We start from the raw sequence: 18,463 nt of genomic DNA, 5'->3' as shown, positions 1-18,463 counted from the left end.
GGGGCGTGTATTTTCATCCGCGCAGCTTCCACATCCAAAATCCTGTTTCGGATGACAGCCTACTTCGTTGCGTCACTCCAGGTTGAACGAGTTTGTATGCAGGCCACGCACATTGGACTGAATAATAGCGTTAGCTCGGCCACAACAGTCGAAAAGCGATTCCTGTCCATTTCCATGTGCGTCTATCCATACCTAGCTTTATGGAGTTCCGCTTGCATGGGAGTTGTTGCTTTTCTTGAGAGGACGATGTTTCACCAGCATGCTCGTTCCCGTATTGCATGCTACACAGTAATAAGGCTCCAGCTGCATGCGGCTGTCGCCTATGGCTTGTGCAGCGTCAGCTGTACCAAAACGAGGTCGAACCGACCGCTGTTCGGATGCATCTGCGACGCACATTCCGCGTGCACCAGGAAGTGTGGTCCGAAGGCAGCGCAAATCCGCGTCTGCAGCGCTCAGCCAAGGACAATGCTCCGTCTAGATTGCGCGTTACGAATCCGCTTCTGGCAACTCAAAGAGCCACGTATACGCGGCTGTCGCTAGGAACAGGACGCCTGCAGCCAAGTTGACGATGCGTTCCGGTAGTTTGTGAAAGAGTGAGCCACCAGCTACGGCCATGCCAGTGCAGACGAAATTCGCCAAGCTGGCTCCAATAATCACTGCATACGCGTTCGTGCTGGCCGCCAACGCCATCGTAGCGAACATGCTTCGGTCGCACCATTCAGATAAGGCGATGATCGTAAAACTTTTCGCGAAAACAGCAGGTGCTGTATCATCGACGGAAATCCTGTAGCGCTCGAGATCCCGGGCAGCTGCTGCCTCCTCATCGCCCTCGTCTTCGCCTGGTTTTGCTGTAGCACTGCGTATTCGATCTCTTCGCCATGCTACAATTGCTTGTTGCAGGAAGCGAACACCAAAAATAGCTAGCAACAGTACAGAGAGTATGAGCGTAATCCGCGCCGGCAGAAACGACATCAATCTGCCGAGAAAGCAGGAAATGAACGTCATTGTCGTCAGCGCCGCCATTGAGCCCAATAGGACAACCATTTGCATAGAACGTGTTCCATACCGCATCGATAGCAACGCAGTACTAAACATGGATTTATCACCAAACTCACTGAAAAACACGAGGGCAAACGCCTCAAACGCAGGCCCTAGAATTGGTACCGTCCGTGCAGCTGCTACGACTGATCCTATCAGAGCACCTTGCGGCGCCGCTGCGCACGCCATGGAAAGAGACACCCCGCTAAGACGAAGCGCCGCGCAACAACGCTCGAGGCCAACAGTCCGTCGCAATACCTTCCACAAACGGATGATAACGGCGAGGCTGGAGCTCAGCCTCCCCGCGAAAGCACCCAAATGCTGCTTCTTTTGCCGCGTTTTCGCCTCATTTATTTGCAAATTGCACGTCGCTTTAGCACCCTCCAGTGAAAGTTTCGTGACGGGCTTCAAACGCTGACTTTGTCGTTCACATGAATGCGACCAAAGAAGCGTCGTGCGTGGGCGGGTATGCTGCGCAAAGCGAGAAACTCGCCATTCCGGTACTCCCTCGACACCAGCATTGAGTCTCCAAAGCCTAGAGCTTGTGCTCCCCAGGCAATTGATATCATCAGCAGCTCGCCGCTTGCTCCTCGGTACTGCGTACACGAACATGGCACCGAAAGTCTGCAGTTGAAGCTCAGCTATCCGCGATGCACCGCACCATGGATATAGACGTGTGCCGCCGCCGCCGCCGCCGCCGCCGCCGCTCGAAGACCTGCCTAAGGCACCCCCCCCTTAGCGAAACGTGTTGGGGCGTGCGCGCTCGCCGCCGCCCCATGCTGGCAGGCGCGTTGAACGAGGTTCGTCATTGTCCGGCGATGTCGTCAGCGTGGCAATCTCTAAAAGCGTTGTAAGAGCGGGCGCTGTAGGGGATGTTCGCGAATTACAGCATTTTGCTATGCTGGCAAAGCCGGTGAATGCAGCGTCCCCGAATCGATTGGCGTTCGGATGCAGGCGCTCCTGTATCGAAGCGCGGTATTATCGAGCGGGAATCCTCTCATGTGCTGCACCGGCTATGATACGCTGCTCCCGAGCGTTGCAATGACGCACGATGCGATGTTCGTGGCTGTCTGAGCGGCGGTACAGCGCGCCGCAACCTGTGTCCACCGAACAGCCGGATGTTCAAACGGGTCCGAAAAGACGATATCCGGACAGGAAGCGACGTTTGCTCAGCATATGCGCTTACATACGCACGAAGCCGTCCATGTGTTTGGCAGGCATTCAGCGTACTGCCATTCACATCGTTCGTTTCACCGGCAGGTCGTCCTCGTGGGCATCACCAGTGCTGCCGCAGAGTTCACTGCTCCAGTGCGAGCGGGCCGGCTCATGTCCACGCAGATCGCGATGACATCTTTGTCTCTATTCTCGCCGCCTCGTCCCGCCGTCGTCCGAGCGCCACCTGCCGCAGGTACGTAGAGAAATGTGCATTGCAACCTGTGCTGGCGACTAGGCTGCGCGGACACAAACGTTGTTTCGGAAACCATGGCGACTCCTGGAGTGGGGTTTGGACCGGCAAAGAAGCCTGGCTATGAGACTTCATCGGAGCCTTTTCATAAAATACGGATCACCTTAGCTTCGAGAAACGTGCGAGCGCTGGAAAAGGTCTGTTTTGATCTTGTTCAGGGCGCGAAAAGCAAGGGAGCAGTTTCTCGCGCGGAACGCTCGCAGATGCGAGTCGATGGCGCGCTGCTGGGAGCGTCATCAGGTGCGTCGTCTGAGAAGGGGCGGCTCATGCGAGTAAAAGGTCCAGTGCCGCTGCCGACACGTCGTCTGCGCATCACGACGCGCAAGTCACCGTGTGGAGAGGGAACCAACACCTGGGATCGTTTCGAGATGCGCATTCACAAACGTATTATTGACCTTGAAGCGCCCACTGACGTAGTGAAAAGTATTACTGCTGTTTCTATCGAGCCCGGTGTGGAAGTTGAGGTTACCATACAGGAGTAAGGAGTCGCTGGGCGCATCGCGGTGGGACTGCGAACGCCGGTCCTCGAAACTTAAGGCAGCTGTCATCGAGTGCGTGTGTCGACGGAGACACTTGCGTCGTCGCATTTCGGGCATCCCGTTCTGAGTCGGTTATGAATGAGAGTTTTCTCTGAAGTTCTTGAGAAGTGGAGGTGACGTTGGAAGGCTACGACGGCATCGGTTGGCGTTGAACTGACCTGACTGGTACCCAACTACGCCTCTCTCTTGCGATCAAGCCTGGAACAGTGATACTCTGGCTCGACATGAATATCGCTGGTGCTTTTGTGAGAACGGAGGATGCGATTTCTCACATTCGAAAGATTTTTTCAGTTGAGAGCACGATAGAATCCTCGTACGTCGCAGTGAATCCCTCGCGGGGCCGGCATTAAATTGTTCCCTTCGAGTACATGACCGAAACTCCAGAGATCATGTTTTAGCTGCGGTATATGACCTTTACAGCCTTCGTAAAGACCGTCGCAAGTATGATTAGCGCAGATGCCGAAAACGACTCGGAAGCATTGCTCAGAATGCGTCGCCTTGGGCGACTTGAAGCTTCGCAAAAGGCGACGCTGCAGCGAGCGATGGATGCAAGAGTGAGAATCAGTGCTGAAGTGTCTCAGCAGATCGTTCGCATGGGCGGCACCAACCTGAGCGACACATGCCCACAGGAACCAGAGTCGCGGTACTGTTGAATCCAGCGATGCCTGTGCATCATGTTGCGCTCAAATATGTCTTATTCGTTCGCATTCGATTCGTCCGTGGGCACAACACAAGAACGTCTTACGCTGCTCTGAGTGAGTTCTAGAGCGGCAGGAGCACGCAAAAGCGAAGGAGGCTCTGCTTTCGGAAAGAACTTGCAGAACGTCGCATCAAACTTGCTGCGTTCGAGCACGAGGCGTCGGAACGCTTCCGCAAAAGACGTTAGGAGTTCATCCAGTGCCTCTGACCCAGAGGCTTCTCCTTTGGCGACAAGTTTTTGGCGCCTTTCCTGCTCAGCACGAAGGTTGGGGCGCGCTAAATGCACGTGACAGCTTTCAAATGCTTCGACGAGAGCTTGGCCCAGTTTCATAGGCACGAAACGCTGTACGCTGCTCCTTGAGACGAGCCCACAACGTTCCCGCGTTCTCGTCGCAGAGTGTGCCCGAGACGTCACTTGTGAGGCATCGCACTCGTCGCTGCTGTTCGCGGCGGCATCGTGCACCTGTGTTCCGGCTCGATGAGACTGGCGGCGCCGCTCCTCCGCTATGATTTGTTTCACCACATAATGACGTTCCTGGATTTTCTTAATGTGCTCTGCAATCGTCGCGTCGGTGCCGATGCCGTGGCGATCCATAGCAGCGATGAGATCCGCCTCAGAGAGCAGCGCGGGGGGCTCTGTTATCGATTCCTCAAGACGCAGCTCCGTCAGCCAAAAATGCTCTGGAGCCGCAGCACCGCATTCCAAATCGCCTGGCAAAGTGCTTTCCAACCACTTCTCATATGGAGAAAAAACTTCCAAATAGCCCAGATTCGTGATACGAAGACCCTTGCTCGTGAATGTCTCTAAGACCGTGTTCGCGGGAAACATGCACGTCTCCTGTGGTGCTTCAGTACGCGCCTCCGATGCACCCGAAAAGACGGCGAAACGCCAGATGGTGCGTTCGCCACTGGCATCCGCAGAGCATGAAGCCAGGAATCTGCGAGCGATATACTCATAGAGTCGGGCGGCATCGCCGCTCAGGGTGCCGGGCGGTGCAGCGCTGGTAGGATGAATAGGCGGATGCGCGTGGTCATCATGGCTGCCCGCGCGCGGTGCTTTGAACCCACCACGTGATACGTCGTCGGTTTCGAGCAGCCGCTTTGCTAGCAATGACCATCTCTGGTCTTCAGATTGCAGGGTAATGAGTGCTTTGAGGTTCGATATACCACGATCGTCTGTTGGGAATCGATCCGTCTCCGTTCGGGGGTAAGATATATAGCCCTGTTGATAGAGTTGCTCGGCTATTTCCATAGTCTGCGCTGAAGATAGCTTGAGTTTTCTGGAGGCTTCTTTCTGGAGCTCTACCGTCGATAACGGCAACGGTCTACTTCGGTGAGCTGGTTGCTTCTCACAAGCGATCATGCGTAAGGCGCCTGGCAACCGTACCGCATCGTGGAGCCTCTGAAAAAGGACATATGCAATAAAGCGGTCGAAGATGCGTGCCCGGTCCCAGCAAAGCTCGACTTGATTCCCGCTGGCTCGATCGCCAGTCGTCTGAATACGCATGCGAATCGTCCAGAAGGGCTTCGTTTGAAATTCGCGCCGCTCGCGGTAGCGATCCACGACAAGGCCGAGTGTCGGAAACTGACAGGGTCCGTAGCTCACCACAGCAGCGTCAGCAGAAGAAACACCGCTCCCCTGCAGGCGTTCGTTCCGCCCTAAGTTGGAAGTTCCAGAGGCACCCTTACGCCGCGAGGCGACAATTGCAGATGTGCAAATGAGCGCTTGTGGGTAATGGCGCTGTATGTGCCGCGTTAGCCACCTGGTGAATGCGGCCCCAGCACGCAAGTCGATTTCCTGACGAATCCATACGGCCTCGACAACTTTCGCATTCACCCGGTCAAGCGTAGCGCAGGCTCGGAAAAGGTCCCTGGGCGTTACTGCCGAAAAACGGGCACGGAACACCATGCTAGGAGGCAGCTTACAAATTCGCTGCACCTCATCTGATATGGCCTCGCCTTCAGAGTCGCCATCAAGCCAGAGCACAAGGTACTGGCACGTACGGGCCAGTTGCCCCAGATTCTGCGCCACCTTTGCGTTCCTCTCCGGCACAAAGCGGCGAGTTTGCACCAGGTCCCGCCGAAATATGTCCACTGGTTCGCAGGCACTCCACTTGTGATAAGGTGTGACGAAGTCTAGCTCCTCGACGTGACCGCTCACAGATGTAAAGACCTGCTCGTCGACCACGAAGCGCGTCCCGTCTTTGGCGCTGAACTCGAACACACCAGACCAGAACCAGTTGGGGTGATATGGAGAACAGCTGCATTTTCGCTCCGCGCGACCATGTCCAAGCACAGCTGCGGCTTGACGTGCAACTGAAGGCTTCTCCGCCACGTGCAGCGCCTTCATGTCAACACTTCTCCGGCCCCGAAGTTATCGTTGTTTTTCTCTCGTCTGGAGCGGCAGAGGTCGTGAAAGCATCTCGCTTCAGAGACTTGATCCCTATAAACAGCACCTCTAGCGAATACCTTCCAAAAGTCGACCGCCGCCAGCGGTGCACAGTGGTGGCGATAAACCCGCCCTAGACAAGCAGTCTCGAACTGACGTGCAGACGCCTCCCCGTCTTCTTGGATCGGCCACTTACGACTGGTTCCAATTGTTTCTCATATAGTTCCACTTTGAGCAGTTGTCCTTTAAAATTCTCTCTTGTCTACTGTGGAGGCCTTTTCTCCATCACCGCGCATCTCCTGATATTGATGCCGGCGTTAAAGTCTCGGTTCACAAACTCCATACGTTTCTTGCCGTCGTTGGTTGTACTTACGAATGCGAGTAGCCCTCGCACTTTTGTCCTCCTCTCCATTTGCACCTCCGGCAGCGGTCCGTACTTTGCTATGTCTTCAGGACTCCCCTGGCACTTTTCCATCTCGACCCTTTGAAGTGTACGTCCCAGTTCATGGTGTGTATACGATATTCGGAACTCATCTACAGGTACTGTGACAAAACGCCGTGCACACTCTTTGTACGTTCTTGTCGTTGGAGCTGGTGTAGTACCTTTTTGGGTCATCCAGCGCCCTGCTCCGTACGCTATTACAAGCCTCTGACTTTCATCCTCTTTCAGGGCGCTCAACTCATTGAAAAAGTTCGCGAATGCGCGCTGCTTCCGGCAATACAAGTTCATTCGCAGAAGAGCCCACCCGGCTTTGTATACTCCTCACACAGTGCATCTCAATGAGCAACGCGAACTTTCATAAATTTCCGAAAAGCTTTAAAGTCCGCTCCTCGGCTCGTCACCTCGCTCAAAACTTCCAGGTACTCCTTCAGTCTAGCATTCCACGTCTCGATTTTCTTCCTTGCTTTCATTATACTGGATTCTCGAGAGTATCTCGCTCTCGAGAACCTCGAAAGTCGCATGTCTTTCTGACATAAGTTGCCATCAGTACCATATTCCGCACGCTTGGGAGCAGGGATGGTGATGATATTCGTGTTTCCGGGGTCCGCGCCAACGACAAAGTCGTTCGCATGCACTCTCTGCGTCGCAGGACCCGCCTCCTTCTCATCTTCATCCTTCGCCGTGCCAACGACAAAGTCGTTATCCTGCACTTTCTGTGTCGTAGGATCCTCCTCTTTGTTTTCTTCATGCTTCGTTGCGCCAACGACAGAGTCGTTATCCTCCACCTCCTGCGTCGCACGACCCGCTTCCATCTCATCTTCATGCTTCGTCACGTCAACAACAAAGTCGTTATCCTCCGCTTCCTGCTTCGCAGGATCCGCCTCCTTCTCATCTTCATGGTTCGCCGAGGCGGGGATTGGACGATCTTTCTTCAACCGCCGATAGTGTACACACATGACTACTCCATCGGTTTCGATCATCCCAGTGAGTACCTTTTGTTTGCTCACCCTCAGACGTTTGAAATCGAAGATGTTCTTCCAGAACGTCTCCCGGTTTTCACCGGAGAATTCCTCCCTGCTAACATCGAACTCCGGACTGATCTCCTTCATGATGCCATGAATGACTGCGGAGTCGATAGTCACAAAATGTGACTTGATGGTGCACATTAGAACGACGTAGAAGCGCTTCCCCATATGGAAAGCCTTCCGTCTCTCCCACTCTTCATTTTCCCCCACTCAGCTTCACCTGTGCCTTGCGTTCGAGTTCTCGGTCCAAAACCACGAAATACAGCAGGACGAGGCGATAGTATCTTCCCTTATCTTTTCTCAACTCTGATATCTTGTCTGTTGGATTCGGCAGCTCCATGACTGCACGGTGCTCTTGTAAATCCGCACGGATGACGGACACCTTATTCGTGCTCTGGTTTGACGCCTTCTTGTCGACAAATTCGATGTCATCTTCAAGCTTGCGATCGTGCGTGATGCCATTGATAATCGCTGATATTCCTTTGGGACAGATGCCCGGGTAGAGTGCAAACAAGGCGCGTATCATGTAACGTTCGAGGTTCACTGTCAAATGGTTCTTCAGGTTCGTGATGTACTTCATCGCCCCATATGTGTAAATATCCCGGTCACCCCTGCATCGGGTACCCTCGAAGCGGAATTCCACGAAGTTTTCGTGGAGGGCATGCAGTAGCTCAGTTTCCCTCCGCGTTTCCTCTGTACCAAGCATCAGGTGACGAATAAACGTCTTGTCGAAAACCTCTTCCGGAACCTCGACCTTTTCCATGTGCGCCACGTCTTCGTACATCTCCCTCGCCAAATGCATCAGTCCTGACGACGCCTTGACGGTACTCTTGGAGTACGAGTCGACACGTTTTGCTGATACCCTCTCGCAACTTTTCCCTCTAGGGATCCTTGATATGCTTAGGAAGACAGGCTTTCACCACCATCTCGTCGTACAGTCGGCTTTCTTGCAGCATCTGGCGTTGGGCCTCCGGCCTTTCCTTCTTTGTCTTCGCCTGTTCCTGTTTGCTTGGCTCTGCTTTGCGGGTTTTTCGTGCAACCGGCGACACCGGTCCTCCAGGATCCTCCAGTTCCATGTACACAGCTCTCCCTTGGATTTTTTACTTTTTGAAAATGAAAACTTCCCTTCAAGCCCTTATATGAAGACGTTTCCAAGGGTGAAGCTTTTGTGGAAGAAAAACGAGATGTGTTCCGGTGTCATCGTGATCAAAGGTTCAAGGAATCACCCAGCGAAGCAATCATTACTTTTTGCCACAGAAAACGCTCCTTCGATGGGGATAAACCATGGAGCGTATGGAAGAATGAAAAGCAGCCCTACCTCAATACAATCTGCAAAAAGCTCGAACGCAAGGGGAATGATGGGGCGCCATGATGTCCAATAGAAGCACATCGCCAAACGTCAGGGAAAAGTCTTCAATGATTCGAGCGAGTACTGGGCGTTGTTTTATGAGCCGTCTCTATGAGCGAAACTGAGGCTGCCGAATGAATCCACTGCAGCTCGAACGGATGATGTTGTTCTTCTCTTCGAGTTCGATCGTACATACAATGGGTGCCTGTCTCCTCGAATACCCAAGGGCGCTCTGATTGTTTCGTTCGAAGCAAGTTCAATCGACTGAAAACCAAACCGACGTCCCTCTACTTCAAACCGATCGCTGAATACCAGGAAAGCTGTGGTTGCGATGTCTATGCAAAATTGCCGAGCGCGATCTTCGACTTTTTATTGCGACTGTATCCCAGTGTTTCAGGATCACATGAACTGGCAGTTGAGAAACAAAGACGCTTATTAGTGCATCTACCGCCACTTTTGCTTTTCGTGGGGTGATTATCGGGCAATTTTTTTACCATTGTCTACGAGCACGCTCGGACAGTAGCAGTTTTTTAGAGCGCAGCGCACATAATTCTTTCTTTCGGAGTCCCTGGGCCATCGGAGTACTGTGGTATGACTGAGCTGAAAAAGGAATGCAGTCCTCCTTGCATTGTTCGTAAAGGAACATATATATCCTAAATGCGATCCGTCTGCTGTCTAAACGGTATATTGCGTAAAGATTTCGATCTCCTGCTATACAATATATCAATGGTGAAACAAAGTTGAGTCGAAGGACTAAAAGAATCTACAGGTGCTCGGGAGCTTGCGGCTACTGCCCATAGCCACCTCAGCCATTCCACTTTTTGGGTCCCGGATTGTGTACGCCAGCCGTGGAAAACCGTGGCCTTGAGTGCCCTCCTTGTATAATTCGCGTTTCCCTCGACAGAGTCTCCGATCGTGGGCAAGTGCGTCATTTCATGGAACAGCCATAGAATGGAATCACTGAGGTCTCTTTCGTTTTCCGTTGTGGCGTGAGCGCCTCCAGAGGAAATCTGGTTAGGATCGTGGATTTAGACCATGGAAAAAAGTCAGAGGAGCGTGTTAGAAAGTGAAGCATGAGTTTATGCGGTGAAGGCATGCGCCCAGGATCTCGTGCGCAAACTGGTCGAGTTGCCGCCCTTGTTTGCATGTGGCCGTAGCTACCCGTGGATATCTCTTCTCAAGGTGAGCATATCGCTGTACCAAGAAGGCGGAAACGCGCGATCGTTTCAAATGCGCTTCTCATCCTTTAAAGTTCTTCCATAAAGCTATCGATTTTCGTCCTCTCCGAACGTTCGTTCGGCCAAATCCTAACCCAACATGTTCCTGAAGCACCACCAGCAGCTGTAGAGTTACTAGGACATGCACGGGAACTTTCTCACAAATAGATCACGCACAGCAGCATCTTACGCTCGATTCCAAGTGAACGGCCGAGCGGTGGATAAAAAGTTCCCCATGATGGGCTATCATCGTGAACAGTCACATATATTTGGGATGAGCGACGCGATATACGCCGGAGCTCCCCTGGCCAATTGCGAGAAGGAGCGTTACACGACCGGTCATAGCGTACCTTTCTAGAGCGCGCTCGATGTCGACAATCAGGTATCCCGCACAATCCAACAGCATATCCCGCGCTTCTTCTGATGAGCAACGCTTACACGATGTCCAGGGTATACCCACGAGCGCAAAACTAGATCATACTGCTCTGGGGGGGGGGGGGAGCGGTCATCGAAAAGTCCCACATGTGCTCGACTGGCGCCCCAAATTCATGTCATACCGCTTTCGTCACCGAATTCCAGTCACCCACCAGATCCAAACGCCTTTGTCTAGCAGAACTCGATATCGGAGACGCCGCCATGATTCCTTACGCAAACGAGACGCTCCATCCGCCCGTGAGGCGATTGACGAAGCAACCTGCATACGACGCAAATCACCCAGTGTGCAGTGCACCCGTCGATGCCAGCGGCTGCCGGGGTGCTTGACGTCGGAGCTTTGTGACCAAATGTTCAAGTTTCCTCAAGCGCATCGCGCACGCATAGCCTGCATGCATGGCAGATGTCGACAGGTGCAGGTGACCCAGCACTCGTGTCGCATCCTCAGCAAAAGAGCGATCATGTGAAAAGTCAACTATATTCGCGTATACCTGCGATATTGGAGTGAAGCCCCCGAATACGCGCTCTTCGGGCAGTGCAGCTCGCAAATACCTTGTTTTCGAACTCGTGGAAATATCTGGGGAGATAGGTGCAGGCAAAAACCGGTCGTTGCAGAGCTCGAGCGTGTCGCAAAAGTCATCCACCGCAGCAACCACTGCCGGGCTGAGGAGCGTGAGCGCTCCATTTTGTGCTACGGCATCGTTCGCGGAACCGTGCGCAAGGTAACGATCCCTACAAGCCTGCAGAAAAACGACAGCGCCCGGCGGGGCCTGCTCAACAATATCTCGATGCGCTGTGACGTAATCAGCAAGAATCCCTGCACCGGCCTGTAACTGGCTCAAACAACACGTGCGGAGCAGTCGCCATATTGGTCCCACAGCTCCGGCATCAGCGTGGCTAAACACCACCGCCGTGATAAGGTGCACCGCCGGACAATCGTGGTTATCAGCTGTCAGTTCGTTTGCTGTTTCCTCGAACCAGGCGCAAATCTGATCAAAAGCGTTCGTCAAGAGACTGCAGTGTGCATCTAGGAGGTGCGCTGCCGGGCGCGCGAGCAATGCGCCACGCGCAGCCGCTCCTGTAGCACTGCCTAGACATGTGGAAGCGTCAGCAGAATCTCTGTACGAATTGAGCTCGCCCATACCGCTACGATTCTCGGAGCATCTACTCTGTGGGAGCAAAATAGATGCCAGGGTCGAAGATCTGCGAACAAGGCCAACTAAGCGCTTTCGAGCGTCTGAATGCTGGCGAGTGCTCGCGAGGCATGCGCGTATATACCAGTATCCTCGAGCGAGCCAGACCAGTTCCTCGGTGCCAGGCAGCTTTCCGGTAGTCAGTGAAGACGATGCAGCTGCGTGAGCGCCTGGAGCACTCGGCAAAGCGTGCCTCACCAAACGCAACGCGCATCCAATAGCGAAATAGGCTCTTCCGTCGCCTGGAACCAGCGAAACCGCCTTCTTGTATGAGCATATAGCGTCGATTGGCCCTTCTTGATGGCGCAGCAGCGAAGTGCGAAATTCGCGCCATGCACCGACGCGTAGAAGCCATTCGTAGCACACCGCTCGACATGGTGCAAGTGATACAATGCTTTCTATGTTCGCAGTCGTCTCCAGAATTTCTTCTTCCATCTGCACTACAAATAACTTGATCCAAAACTGACGAGTACGGGCGTCTACATGGGAAAGCAACTTTCCCAAGTACCTTAGAATGACGTCAAATTCATGCAGCTTATGTTTCCAGCGCGAGCTCGCAATCATTTGGCGCGGCGAAGACACAGCGGCACGAACAAAGCGCCGCATGCTGTTACAACACGCCTTGAGGCAGCTGCGAGACCGCCGTGCAAAGACTTCGAGTCGTCGTCGCCGCTCGGAAAGATAGAGATCATCAGCGCACTGCTGCGGTCGCACCGTCTCGGACCATAATCCTCGAAACAAAGACTGCACTTGCTTCCAGTTGGAATCAGGCCACGAGTTTGTTGTTACGACTTTCGTTGGTACTCGGGTTGCAGGGACCATCCTCCCGTGACCGTTGGCGAACAGACAAGCTCGCGAGCGTTGCGATACGCGCAGCTTCTGGACACACAGGGCGGAATGTCGCATCAAACCTCTGTTCTGTAGCAGGAGGCGTAAGGCTGCGGAGCGTGAGTGACCTTTCGCGTTCCACTGTCCCGCACGGGATACAAAAAAGCCCTGAAGAATGCGCTGTAACGAGAGCTAACTGGGCTGTCACTCGGGTAAGCACCAGACCCGAACCTCGCAACCTCACGTTACACGCAAGGCTGCTGAAAGCGCAGTATCCTGGAGAACACGCTAGCTCGGGAAGTAGCTGCGCTGTCGCTCAGGCAAGCACCAGAGAAGGACCTCGCAAACGTTCGTACAAGATAATTCTCCGGTTCCAGAGCTCAGCCCCAATTCTACGGTTGATACGTAGACCACTTTTCTCCGCAGGCGCATGACAAGAGCATAGACGGGACAGCGTTCGCTAAACTCGCACTAGTGCTTCGAATTGCGACTGAGAACGCGTAGCCGTTCGCAGCCCTTCTAAAACTCTTACAAGAACAAAAAATGAAGTGCAAAGCGCTCTTCAGTGATTAACTCTACCGCATCTCTCTATACGTTTCACACAAGCGTATACTTTTTAGAAGCACGGGCTTAAGGTATGACGCGCTGCGCTGCGTCGCAACGGTATGGAGTGCGAGTCCATTTAGGCGCCAACCAGCTCGCTTTCATGCGCAGTGATCCACACCTGTTTCTCGCATCGTCTCGGAAACAGGGTGCCTCTATGAGTAGACCATGGAGCCAAACTGGAAGGAGATATCTCTCCAGAGCCCTCAACTGGTCGCAAATGGACTGGGACTATGCGGTATACCAGATGACCTGCCTGGCGTCATTGGCACCCTCGAAACTATACCGCGCGACGCGCTATCACCGGCGAACGAAGAAGCAGTGGAGCCGCGACGATCCAGCGTTTCTTGTGCTTTTCCTCTCGTCTTTTTTCATGACTTGTTTCTTGTATGGGCTCGTCTACTCTGGTTGGTCAGTTAAGGCTGGGTTCCGCCTGGCTGCCTCGCAAACTATTCTCTGGTTTGGTATCGTCGCCCTGGTGTTCAGTAGTCTCTACGTCGTGATTGCGAACCGCTTCCTTGCCGATCCCACTGCAGGCTATTCTTCAGAATCCTGGATGGAACCCGAGTCGCCGCGTGTGGAATGGATGTATGCACTGGACGTCTACTGCAACGCGTTATTTGGAGGAGTATTCCTGCCTTTGTACGTGATGCAGGGTGTGCTCCTACGTTTCCTGGTCCGTAGCCGCTTTGCAAGCTGCGCGCTCTACCTTTTCAGTAACGCATACTTTTGGTATATAAGCTGGCTTGGTTATGATATTCTACCGTTTCTGCGTCGAACGCAGTTGCTGCTCGTGCCCATTCCGTCCATGAGTGCAGTAATGCTCGCTGCAACGTTTCTCGGAGAGGTCAATTTTAGCCAGTGGACTTGGCGTGCTCTCCACGCTATATGATACGATCCGCAAAACTTTTACGGATATGCCATCGGACATCATACAGCAACCAAGGATATGCGCGTATACGACAGCTTCCCTAGAGGATACCCCAGTTATGTACATTTCGACTAGGGCAGCATGTCTCCTGGATTGCACAGCATAGGCGTTCCCGCCCAACTATTGCGCGTAATCAGCCCCTACGGACCCCCTGGTACAGAGTTCTTGACAGCGGATGCGGCTAGTCGTGTGATCGAACCATGAAAGCGACCCAAGGATACCAAACTTTGAAAAAAGTTTGCAGAGAAATGGCCTCGTATTTGATATCATAGCAACCAGGAACATACACCTCTCCGGCAAAACTGTCATTGCATTCTTGCAACAAGTTCGATGCGCGTTCTAAGACTCTTCTGCTCGTACCGGGTTCTCCATTGCACGATTTCCAGAAAGCTATAATGAGGAGGGGCATCCATAGTCCAAGCCCCAAGATGTGAAACACACATACGCTCAGTGTCGGATATGCTTTGGGTTGTACGAGATATCTGCGTCTGTCTCTGCAATGTTGCCAGCGCTCGGCCAGGGCGCCTCAAGCGAGCTCTTCCGCTGTGCACTCGTCAGTACCTGAACTTCTACGGGCCTAAGCGAATCGCGCTGCCTCAGCTGCAAGGGTCACGGGGAAAAACAGCGAGACGCCACGAAGCACGCTTCCACTGTGTTCATGAGGTCGCTCGATTCTCGTGTCGGTTATCCTTCAAAAGCTCTTGAGGCAATTTTCTCGATGCTGCTAGCTGCATGAAACGCTGACGACACTGACTCGAACTTCTCCCATGAAGTTCCGGAACCGCTCGTGCTGCCCAGATCCAGACGTTTCTGTGTCCGCGGATCCGCAATTGTCGAATGGAGGCCTCACGTATTGTATTTTTCTGCCAAGCTGCATACGCCTCAATGAGTGCCTGGTCCTCCAACGGCGTCCAAGGCCCGCGACGTATGGACGGATCGAGTTTGCTGCTCCATCGATGCATGCACTGGATATCACTGCGGTTACCCATGAGCTTCGATATAAGTGCCCATCGCCTGCCGTGGCGAGATACGAGCATTTTCAGTTTCTCATCTTCCTCTATTGTCCAAGAGCTTCGAGATATCCGCGGATCGAGACATCGTCGCCAGTGCAGCTGACAATCTTTCGCGGTACGTCCAGGTAACTTTGCAGCGATCGCTGTCCAGCGACCTGGGCCCTGCTCTTTGACCAGCGCTTTCAGCTGCTGATCTTCCGCATAGGTCCATCTGGTGGACTTGCGTTGGGGATTAAGCTTTTCGCGAAAGCGGTCGAGTATCTGCTTGTCCGTTCGCTGGTAAATCTTCGATGAGGCCGTGGAATCTGTGGTTTCTTGCACAAGCGTAGCCATGCGTCGAGCTATCTCGGCCCATCGCGGGCCTATTTCCCGGTAGAGCTTCAGTATAGTTGCATCTTCCTCGGGAGTCCAAGGGTTTCGCAGGATACTGGGGTTCAGAGTTCGTTTGTAACGCATGGCACAACTCGATGGCGAGCGCTCGAGCCCCTTTTTCAGCAAGCAGTTCAGCTCTTTGGCAATGAGCGCCCAGCGGGGTCCATGGCGCTCAACAAGAGTCTGCAATAGTTTGTCTTCTTCTGGAGTCCACTCGTTCCTGGGGATAACAGTGGTTTGCGCTGTAGGCTCCGAAGCAGCACCCGGTGTCGTGCACAGTCTGCTTTTCGATTGCAGCCAAGCAGCAGCGCTGACCAGAAGCGGTCTCGTTTTCGTGCTTTCGAGCAACCGTGAGCGTAGCAGTTCCAGACCGTGACCGTGGACTCCCCAGCAGAGTCCTGGTCTTCTTAGTAGCCAGGTCATTCGACGCGCTGTACGCACGCAACTCGCTAACCAGACAACACTCCGTGAACGAGACAGAAAAGGTATGGGTTTTCGCGTACAGTCTGACGTATAGCCCGCAGAGACTTACGCCCAGAGGCTTCAGTCGTTCCTTGGAATCCCGTATTTGCCGTGCAACTTGCTTTTCTCGCGTCGAATACTTAGGGTAAAAGCGTGGGACGATGACTGGTTGTCGAAATTCATGACGAAACTGCTGTGGCGTCGCGTCTGGGTCGTTGCGACGCTGTCCCTAACACGCGGACCAGCGGCTTTGCACACGAGCCTGCTGTTTTCATTTACCACAGTTGCTATGACTCGTGAAGATTTCTTGAAACATATCCAGAACTGGTGCTAATTGAGGATACGCCTAGACCTGACGAGGACGAGTGCGATGGATTCATGTTTGTATCTCGAATATCTAAACGTGGCAACGTACAATGGAACAGGCCGTCTAACTCGGGCGTACACTTTAACGATTTGATTTCTTCCAATTATTATCATTATCAGCCTATACAATCTCTTTCTCGATTCGGCTCCTTTTCTTTCATCTAATCTAGAGCTTTAAATGCGTCGGTCTCTCCTCTCTTTCCTACTGCGTTGACAACGTTCGAAGGATTTTGATGACACCGTGAAACTTCTACTTTGAAGTATCCGGCTGTTGCCGACGAATTTCATGCACAGAAGGGAGAAGCGATCTACACCTTGCATGGCATTTTCATATGCTTTGTATGCAGCCACGATACGCCCTCCGCAGCGGTGACGCCTGACCGTGATCAGGTTCGCCAGTACGTCCACCGGGGGTCCTCCTTCTCCGAGAGCTGCCCTGCGGCATGCAAAAGCGTGCGTCTTCGCTCGGTACCTGCTCTGCATGTGAAAGAAAAGGTTCCCTGCAATGCCGTGGTCCATATCCGCGCTCGGTGCCGTATGGTGCTATCATGGAACTCTTTTGGGCGATCCCCTTGGCGAGTAGAATCTCCGCTGGACACGCAAACTAACTTTGGGCCATTCGATAGAGCATATGTGGAAAATCGATGCTATCAATGATAAAACAAGTAATGCAACGAAAATCAAGGAGAAACAAAAAATGTCGTGAGAGTTGCATCGGTTTACGCTTGCTTCCTGCAAAATGGCGACGCACTCTCGACTAAAAGGGATAGCTGCGATGACCAAAGTCCGAGATCAAGAGAATTCTCAACAAAATCAGGCGAGACGGAAGCCTCTGGATTCACATTCTCACCTAAGTATCTTGCAGAAATCACATCACGATTGTAAGTGGACACATGAAGAGCATGAATTGACTTTGGAACGGGATAGAATATTTGCTGTGACAAGGCCAGTGAAATTTCGGCATGAACTTGTGATAATATCACCAGGGGTCGTCGTCGAGCTCTTCTGCTCGTTAATTTAGCGCCGTTAATCGCTGGAAAAATGAGCAGCCATCAAACAGATCCATCGGAAACTTGACGAATGCATGTTTTGAGCATGCTGCACTTAACGCAAGGAGAATCGCACAGAACTGTGCATATGAATTGAATACTCATATCGGTTATTCTACGAACTCTTGCGTTAGGGCGTCGCTGATCATCTTGATTCGGGTGACACAACGAATTCGAGATGCAAAGCGTTCGAAACTCCACTCCTAGACGACGACCGAGAAATCTAAATCTAAATTTGAATCCACCAGCCCTTCTTGTTGTACTTGGAATATCGAAGTTCTTATTCTACACTGAAACTCGTAAAATTTACAGGCAGTCACAAAACGACCTGTTCAGTGTTCTTTTTGAATTCGGCACGGTAGTAGAGGAGCAAGGGTCTCTTCCAGGGTCATGGGCAGCGCATTCACACCCTGTTGAATCTCCTTCCATCCACGGATCCCACCTGATTACCGAGGCGAGAGGAGCGTTCGATCATTCAAAACGCTTGGACACAGAAGCTTCTTCTCAAATGCACATTCCCCGAAAGCGGTTGATGCGTCTTGCGGTCTCCCGTTAGAATACTTGATTCCGCCCTCCGCATCAATGGGCGACGAACATCCGTGATCGCCTCAGCTTGTGTGTTGGAGCTTCTCACGACGACAACTCGCTGGCGACCTCGCTCGGCAGCTTGTTCACGCGATTCCTGTCCACTGCATTGCATCAGACTCCCCACAGGTCCCGACGATGACAGCTGCAGGTGCATGTACATCACCTCTGAGGCAAACGCGTCAATGTTCAATCATTTGCACAGCAGTGTTCCGAATATGGAACAGAATTGTGAATTGTACATCGAACCTGAGGTCACCGAATCCACGTCCGTGCGATGCACGTTTCGGTGACGCGTTTCGGCGGGTACAGCGCCTGTACGCACAATCTCTCGGGAACAGCGGGAATCATAGCCGCATATGGCAGAGCGATCACTGGCATGCTAGCATGCTCCACCAAACGCGTCACCGCTTTAATCCACTGGCTGGAACTCGTACGGATGTCTCTGTTCGGAAGCGCTCGTAGCT

General features: G+C 52.9%; 6 protein-coding genes across 6 annotated transcripts, besides 2 other annotated features; 2 read left to right on the top strand and 4 right to left on the bottom strand.

The window, feature by feature from the left end:
• Nucleotides 1-486: 486 nt before the first annotated feature.
• On the bottom strand, nt 487-1,650 carry CYME_CMG058C (unknown transmembrane protein; the record flags this gene model as incomplete). Its single annotated transcript, XM_005535812.1, has 1 exon — nt 487-1,650. The coding sequence occupies one exon, from the start codon at nt 1,648-1,650 to the stop codon at nt 487-489; it is 1,164 nt and encodes a 387-aa protein (XP_005535869.1).
• Nucleotides 1,651-2,520: 870 nt separating this feature from the next.
• Nucleotides 2,521-2,985, top strand: CYME_CMG057C (40S ribosomal protein S20; the record flags this gene model as incomplete). Its single annotated transcript, XM_005535811.1, has 1 exon — nt 2,521-2,985. The coding sequence occupies one exon, from the start codon at nt 2,521-2,523 to the stop codon at nt 2,983-2,985; it is 465 nt and encodes a 154-aa protein (XP_005535868.1).
• Nucleotides 2,986-3,736: 751 nt separating this feature from the next.
• Nucleotides 3,737-6,091, bottom strand: CYME_CMG056C (DNA topoisomerase III alpha; the record flags this gene model as incomplete). The annotated part of the gene is made up of 1 exon (XM_005535810.1): nt 3,737-6,091. One exon carries the CDS (start codon nt 6,089-6,091, stop codon nt 3,737-3,739), a length of 2,355 nt encoding a protein of 784 aa, XP_005535867.1.
• A 120-nt stretch (nt 6,092-6,211) lies between these two features.
• Nucleotides 6,212-8,607: a sequence feature (repetitive element).
• Nucleotides 8,608-10,872: 2,265 nt separating this feature from the next.
• On the bottom strand, nt 10,873-12,693 carry CYME_CMG054C (hypothetical protein; the record flags this gene model as incomplete). The annotated part of the gene is made up of 1 exon (XM_005535809.1): nt 10,873-12,693. The coding sequence occupies one exon, from the start codon at nt 12,691-12,693 to the stop codon at nt 10,873-10,875; it is 1,821 nt and encodes a 606-aa protein (XP_005535866.1).
• Nucleotides 12,694-13,321: 628 nt separating this feature from the next.
• Nucleotides 13,322-14,110, top strand: CYME_CMG053C (hypothetical protein, conserved; the record flags this gene model as incomplete). Its single annotated transcript, XM_005535808.1, has 1 exon — nt 13,322-14,110. One exon carries the CDS (start codon nt 13,322-13,324, stop codon nt 14,108-14,110), a length of 789 nt encoding a protein of 262 aa, XP_005535865.1.
• A 695-nt stretch (nt 14,111-14,805) lies between these two features.
• On the bottom strand, nt 14,806-15,957 carry CYME_CMG052C (MYB-related protein; the record flags this gene model as incomplete). The annotated part of the gene is made up of 1 exon (XM_005535807.1): nt 14,806-15,957. One exon carries the CDS (start codon nt 15,955-15,957, stop codon nt 14,806-14,808), a length of 1,152 nt encoding a protein of 383 aa, XP_005535864.1.
• Nucleotides 15,958-17,505: 1,548 nt separating this feature from the next.
• Nucleotides 17,506-17,967: a sequence feature (possible transcribed region).
• Between the last annotated feature and the right edge of the window lie 496 nt (nt 17,968-18,463).

Source organism: Cyanidioschyzon merolae, chromosome 7, assembly GCF_000091205.1.
Source record: "Cyanidioschyzon merolae strain 10D DNA, chromosome 7, complete genome".
Classification (NCBI taxonomy): domain Eukaryota; phylum Rhodophyta; class Bangiophyceae; order Cyanidiales; family Cyanidiaceae; genus Cyanidioschyzon; species Cyanidioschyzon merolae.
Note: the sequence above shows the minus strand (reverse complement) of the source record. Positions and strands in the feature narration are given on the sequence as shown.